This window comes from Rhagoletis zephyria, unplaced genomic scaffold, assembly GCF_001687245.7.
Source record: "Rhagoletis zephyria isolate East Lansing unplaced genomic scaffold, Rhagoletis_zephyria_1.1 Rzeph_scaffold_00197, whole genome shotgun sequence".
Classification (NCBI taxonomy): Eukaryota; Metazoa; Arthropoda; class Insecta; order Diptera; family Tephritidae; genus Rhagoletis; species Rhagoletis zephyria.
Window position 1 is genome coordinate 206,913 of NW_016157281.1, and position 6,819 is coordinate 213,731.

The window sequence follows — 6,819 nt, forward strand, 5'->3', positions numbered from 1 at the left end:
AAACAAATTCTATGGGACTGAGAAATATTATTTTCTACTTTTTAGTCCATTTATAAAAGCGTTGTATATTAAAAAGTTTTTTTTATATTATTTATTATGAGTTAGACTTGGCCAAATATTTTTTTTATTCCGAAATAAAATTCCTTTCCGGATAATAAACAAACCGCTTATCCAAATTAAACAAGTTTGGTATCAAATGAAAGAGGACATAAATAGCTTTAAAACTGATATGTCTAAACGAGAAAAGCCACCCATAGAACAATATTTCAATAAAATATGTTAATGTTAATAGAACAAACCTTGGGTCAGGTATATGAATTTCTTTTGCGTTACATAAATTATTACAAAAATATAAATAGAGGTGGTCACATTCGTTCGTTATTTCTGTTTAAAAGCTATTTCAGTCCTCTTTCATATGATACGAAATTTGTTTAATTTGGATAAGTGGTTTGTTTATTATCCGGAAAGGACTTTTATTTCGGAATAAAATATATTTGGTCAAGTTTAACTCGTAAAAAAATAATTGTTACTTTCAGTCCCTGGAATATTGTGCAAGTGCATTGATAAAACGTATATCTGGCCAGTCACAGAAGAAAGGATTAAAAATGAATTACAAAAACTAAATCGAAAAACGCTGATGACGTTACAGGCTCTCCAAATTCAGAAAGAACCAAAAGAAAGAGAATGAAGAATTTTAGGAAAACAGCAGTGTTTAAATAACGATGCTAAATTGTGAAGATGAAAGTCAGGAGGATACATCTGATATTTGCAGTCCCGATGCATTTCTCAAATGGGAATTATTGCACCGCAATAAAAAACTTAATATAAATGAAAGTCCTCTCAACTGGTGCAGCGTCAATCGAAAAGAATTTACAATTTTGTCAAGCTTCAAGTTTTTCAAGTTTGTCGCCTCGAGCGAGTAGTTATTTAGTGGCGCAGATTTGATTTACGACCCTTTAAGAAACAGACTGTAACCCGAAACGGCAACAATATTACTGTTTAATAAAAAGTTTTTATTAAATACAATTGGGGTATTCACAACGTTGTCGTAAGTGTCATATTGTTGTATGTTGTAAACTTTAAACGCCTTAAAAATATATTAAGCAGGTTCGCAAAGTACCATCAAAGTCATATTTTGAATTTCCACAGTGTTAAAAAATAGTTGGTAGTAGTTTCAAGTTCTCTAAACATTTATTTATGCTTTTAAAGTTTACGACATACAACAATACAATACTTACGACGCCGTTGTGAATCTCCCAAATGTTCCAATTTTTAAATTCAAGCAAAAGATATATAAAAATTTCTAACCTTTCCATTTTTTATTTACCTAAATCACCTAACTTGGCCGAGCTTCTCCTCCAATCTGTGGTGTGCGCGACTCCGAACGGCGATTGAATTTGTATGAGAAGCTTTTTTTCATGGCAGAAATACACTCGGAGGTTTGCAACTGCCTGCCGAGGGACGACCGCTGTTAAGAAAAAACCTCTTTTCTACATTTTTTTGCGATGTCGCTTTGACCAGGGCTTGAACCCAGGCGTTGCGGAGTTGAAGCGCGCACTGCTTACCACTACACCACAGCAGCCGACAGCTCGGCCAAACGCTAACATATGTGTAAGCGCCAATCTATTATTATTAGTATTAAATCACCTAATTTACTCACCTAAATTATTTCTTCAAAATACTTGACATCCGCATTCGCATCAGCATCCGCGGATGTTAGCTTTTAACGTGACAAACGTTGTCCCACCCGTGACAGAGGAATTCCGTAACTTTTGTATAATAAAACCATCATTTGTTTGTAGTTTTTGGTTTGTTTGTGTTCCTAGTTCTTTGTTTTATTATAAGACATCAAGTTCACACAGAAAAGTGAAATAAATTCGCCGAGTTTCAGTAAAATATATCTGTTCCAAAAAGCAAGTTCTTTTTTTTTGTCCCACCCGTGACAGAAGAAATAAATCAAATTTTTTTCATATATTTTTCGTATTTGGTAATAACTAATATAATAGTCAATTAGGTGTAGCATTATCAAATTGTAGAATTGTTGAGTAATTTATACTTAAATTTAAACAAGAAAGAAATTTCCCCACGTGCTTATTATTATTGTTGCCATTAATTGACGTATTAACGTCTTTGTTTTTAGATGTAGGTTTGGAGGGTGATTAATATTTTCGATAAAATTAACACATTTACATTTTGTGAATTAAGTCTAAATAACAAAAATTATTTTTATAGGTTTGGAGGGTGATTAACAGGGAACGGATTTTATGGAAATTGCCTTTTTTCTGCTAAAGAGATAGAGTATATTCGATTAAGAATGTCCACGATTAAGCTTTCCCTGATTCTATATATACACATTTGATGTGGCCTTTTTTTTGCCATTTTCAAGATATTTGCCTTTTTTTGCCTTTTTTAAGATATTTGCCTTTTTTTGCCTTTTCTACCTTTAGAAAAGTGATTATAGCATTACCAATTTTTTTTTAAGATTAAAAAACTATACACATGCCTATGCGGCTTATAGAAGCGCAGGGACCTCTTGCCAAATGGGTGTTAGAAGAATTCAAAGCCGTTTTCTCAGCTAACGTAGGCTTGGAGACAATAACGGGTGTAGATAAAATTGTAAAGGGCGAGGAAAACGCCCTTATTCCTGATAATATGAACGTTTCAAACGTTCTATATTTAAATTGGGCTCCACTTGTATCAACTTACGTCGAGCGCACATTTAGTACATTCAAGGCTTTTCTTCGCGAAAATCGAATGAAAATGCTGCCAGAAAACTTCAAAATGCATCTTGTGGTTCAATGTTACTACAACTATACAGATTAAAGTTTTATGAGTTAGAAACTCGAAAGGATAAAATAGTCAAAGATTCAAAGTACAAATTTTTCATATAATGAAACTAGTTCATAGTTTTTCTCTTTTTACTTGTAATATAAACATTTCTAAAACAAATGTATTTTTTCATTGTTCTTCGTATTTTCTGTATTTTTTCAGTGCCTTATTTTGCTTTTTACCTTCCTTTTATTAGCTCGGGATGTAACTATGTAATATTGATGCGCCTAAAAGATGCAGCGATTTCTATTCTCAAGTTACATACCTGTTGACAGTACGAATGGCAATTATAATAGGGAGGTTTTAGTTTTTTAAACTATAATTTTATTTTGCAATACCTAGTGCCTTTTCCTGCCTTTTTCGCTATTTTGTTTTGCCTTTTTTTGCCTTTTTTGCAATACCTATTGCCTTTTCCTGCCTTTTTCGCTATTTTATTTTGCCTTTTCCAGCCTATTTCGTTCTTTGCCTTTTTTATAGGTTTTTAGGTCCTAAAAATCCGTTCCCTGGTGATTAATATTTTCGATGAAATTAACACACATTTTGCGAATTAAGTCTAAATAACAAAAATTATTTTTATAACATTACATACTTCACTTTTAGACGGTGAGTGAATTGACATTATTTCACTTTTGGATTGTGTATTAATGTCACTGACATTAATTCACTTTTCAATTGTGTTTTAAGGTGAGTGAAGAGACCTGACGTACATATATGTATCTGTTCACAGACCGTTTATTAATGTCAAAGATGCAATCTTGCATTAAATGCCACATATTTTGAAAAATATCACAAAACAAGATGCAAATTTATTACTTGTTACATATTGAATTAATTTAATTATTCATTTAACATAAAAGAAATTTCGTATTTTTATAAATAAAATATAAGTGTTTTTCAAACTTTATGAGTACATTACCTCAGGCAAGGTTTTCGCAACGGCCCATCCTAGTAAAACCAATAGAACACATTTTTGTATCACTTTGTCATAGTTTTAGGCCTAAACTAGCTCTTCTACTACGTTTTAATAAAAAAATTTAAAATTGTTGTTCTGGGATGAAACGGGTTAAGGCAATTTTTAAATTATACTTACGTATTTAGGCGCTCCTGTGAAGCATTCGCTTATGGGAATATAAGGACCAGATGAGGTGCTCGGCGAAGGGGATGGTTGAACACTAAGTGTGAAAGATTCCAATAAAGGTGAGTTAAGTAGTATTAAATGTTCGGGCACTTTTCGCGATGGTGGATGTAAGATGTCTAGGGTATTTTCCTTTAAATCAGGCAATACAGACGTATTTAAATAAATTTTCTCAACAATGCCGGGCGTTACATCTCTTAATGTTCGTTCTACAGATGTATCGCGAGTATTTTTAAAATGGCGTGGAAGTGAGCTGAAACCTTTGCTGGTATTTTCTGCATTTACGTACGTCGAATCGCTATTTTGATATACATTGTTGCAATGAAGTGAAAACGGTATAGTAACTAATTGCGCATCGCCGCCCGTACGGTTGTTGGCTACTGCTTGTGTCTTATCGTCAAAGGTTTCTAAACATATATTCTTATTGTTGGATAAACCGCCCCCTAGAATGAAATAAAAAAGGTATGATTTCCATTATTGATGTGTTAAGAAATTTTTGCAAAACTGTGCTTTAACTTTTTTTAACTGCATAAAAATGTTAAATTTAGTTTATTATACCGGATTTGACACTTGAAGTGACCATGACCACATTTTGACTCTATTTAAATTAGCATAGTGTATACGAGGGTTACTAAACAAGTCTTTACAATTCGCCAAACTAATTCCATTTGGCGGTCTGAACCTTGCATCGAATAATCTGACATTCTTCAGCATTAAGGTATTTCCACACACATCAGTGTCAGTGAAAAATAAAATACCGTTGCCTCAGTCTCAAATGGAGTTCTTCAGACATGTCCTGCACAGTTCCGCTTTTCATCGTCAGTGCTACTTCAGTGTTCGTTCCGAGTTTTTTATATAAGCCGACAACGATTTTCTGTGTTTCGCTGACGAGCTAACGTTGTTCTATTGCAAGTTTTATATGGAGGAAATATTAATCGAGTAGGTACGGAATTATCGAGAATTATATAACACAGGCCAACAAAAATTTGTAAAAAAAATGTGGTGCGGCAAATGTTAAAGCTGTTTTTGATAGACTTTTTTGTGTTGATTGCAAGTCCGTAGGTACAAAGTTTCCATCAGCCCAGATTTTCAGAAAAATTAGGTAAATGTGTCAAAAAGCTGCGTTTTTTTTTTCAATATTTAAGAAGCTCTAGCAAAAAAACCAAAGGTGACAGAACCCCTCTATGCTTGACACCATGCTCCATATTCGATAGAATCGAGATATCGAATATTGTCGAAGTCGTAATTCCACTTCGCTAAATTTAAGGGGTGTACCTTTTATTTGCTGTGTCGCACATAAGGACAAAGTGACTAATTACGACGACAAAAATACAAAAAAAAAAAAATCGTGAAACCTTATCACACATAAATTCAAAATACTCTTTATAAACCAGTCCACAATGTAACATAGAAATTTTGACCTTTAAGGCAATGTGGTAGATTTAGCACAAGCGCAAAGTTGGCTTTTCTTTCGTTCGTCGAACTAATGTATGTGGGAATGCGACCCTGCCACTGAACGAAAACTGAACCAACGCCGAAAAGAATAACGGGATTAACGCACCGACAAAAAGACCGTACTGGACAGTTTAGCACAAATCACCGGACCGATTAGATGCGACTATACTATTTATAAGTCTCAAGTATGTACTATTTTATTAAACTTAATGATTTTTTTTTTGTTTTTGTATAATATGTATTTATTTATTGAATCTTTCATTCGAAACTAAAAATAAGTTTTCAAATCTTACAAACTACCATTAAATTTTAAATTTCTGCGGCAATGACTAGAAAATTTGTATTTTTTTACACACATATTTATTGCAGTTGTTGCGGCTGTATGAATGGACAAGATTCCGAGCGGCAGGATCGCTGGACAACGTGCTGAGCAGGCGGTCTGAAAGGACGAGTTCCAGAACCGCACTGCCTTCGCTTCTCTGTATTTAAGTAATTACGATCCAGTAGGCAAGGACAAGTTTCCGTGCCGCACTGACACTGGTGTTGGGTAGTCGGTCTGAAACAGACCTGTTAAATAATGATTAATAACACTGTGAGACAAATGGTAGGGATCAGTGATCGGGAAGGGTTCAAACTACCGGGGAAAGTTATATCGGTAAAAAAGAAGTTATACATACGTGTCCCGGCGTTTCGCTGGGTCACGTCTAGGAATCGAGATATATCGATTTGAAGTTAGTAACTATCATATAGGGGAAATCGTCACCTTTGGTGGTCTTTTTTTTGACATAACTCGAGAACCACTAGTCCGATTTTGCTCAAACAAATTTAAAAATAATAAATTAAAAATTTCAATTCCTTTAATCTGTTCATATAACGTTTTTCTATATAATCAACAGTTTTGCCGGTAAAAATAAATGTATGAAGAAAAAAAATATTTTTTGCCTAAAATATTAAATTTTTTTATTTTTTAAATTCATAAAAAACCAAAACGGAAAAAAAGGCAAGTCGTATTATTTTCACGCAAAGTCACATAACCAGGGAACGGATTTTATGGAAAATGCCTTTTTTCTGCTCAAGAGATGGAGTATATTCGATTAAGAATGTCCACGATTTAGCTTTCCCTGATTCCATATATACACATTTGATGTTGCCTTTTTTGAATTTTGATGTGTGTATGTGTGATTTATCGATAAAAATGTTTTAATTGCGTATGCATGTTCACTTTGAGCAAATTGTGAGCACTGGTTGGGGAAATCTTCGGTAGATTGGGCAAATCGCTAATTGGGCCCCAATTGGGCCAAAATTAGAGCCCAATTGGGAAAAACTTTTGGCTCTGATCGGGCAACCTCAAAAAAATTCCAGCAAGGAAACTTTATCATAATGGGCAACAATTTTTGCGT

At 33.8% G+C, this 6,819-nt stretch overlaps 1 protein-coding gene across 2 annotated transcripts in view; it reads right to left on the bottom strand.

Annotated features, from left to right (window-relative positions):
- The window catches only part of dos (daughter of sevenless), a 352,985-nt gene that overhangs the window by 193,359 nt on the left and 152,807 nt on the right, over positions 1 to 6,819 (bottom strand). For both annotated transcript variants that reach the window (XM_017609168.1, XM_017609167.1), the window contains exon 3: positions 3,920 to 4,407. In XM_017609168.1, coding sequence (XP_017464657.1) covers positions 3,920 to 4,407 — 488 coding nt within the window. The remainder of the gene's footprint in view (positions 1 to 3,919; positions 4,408 to 6,819) is intronic.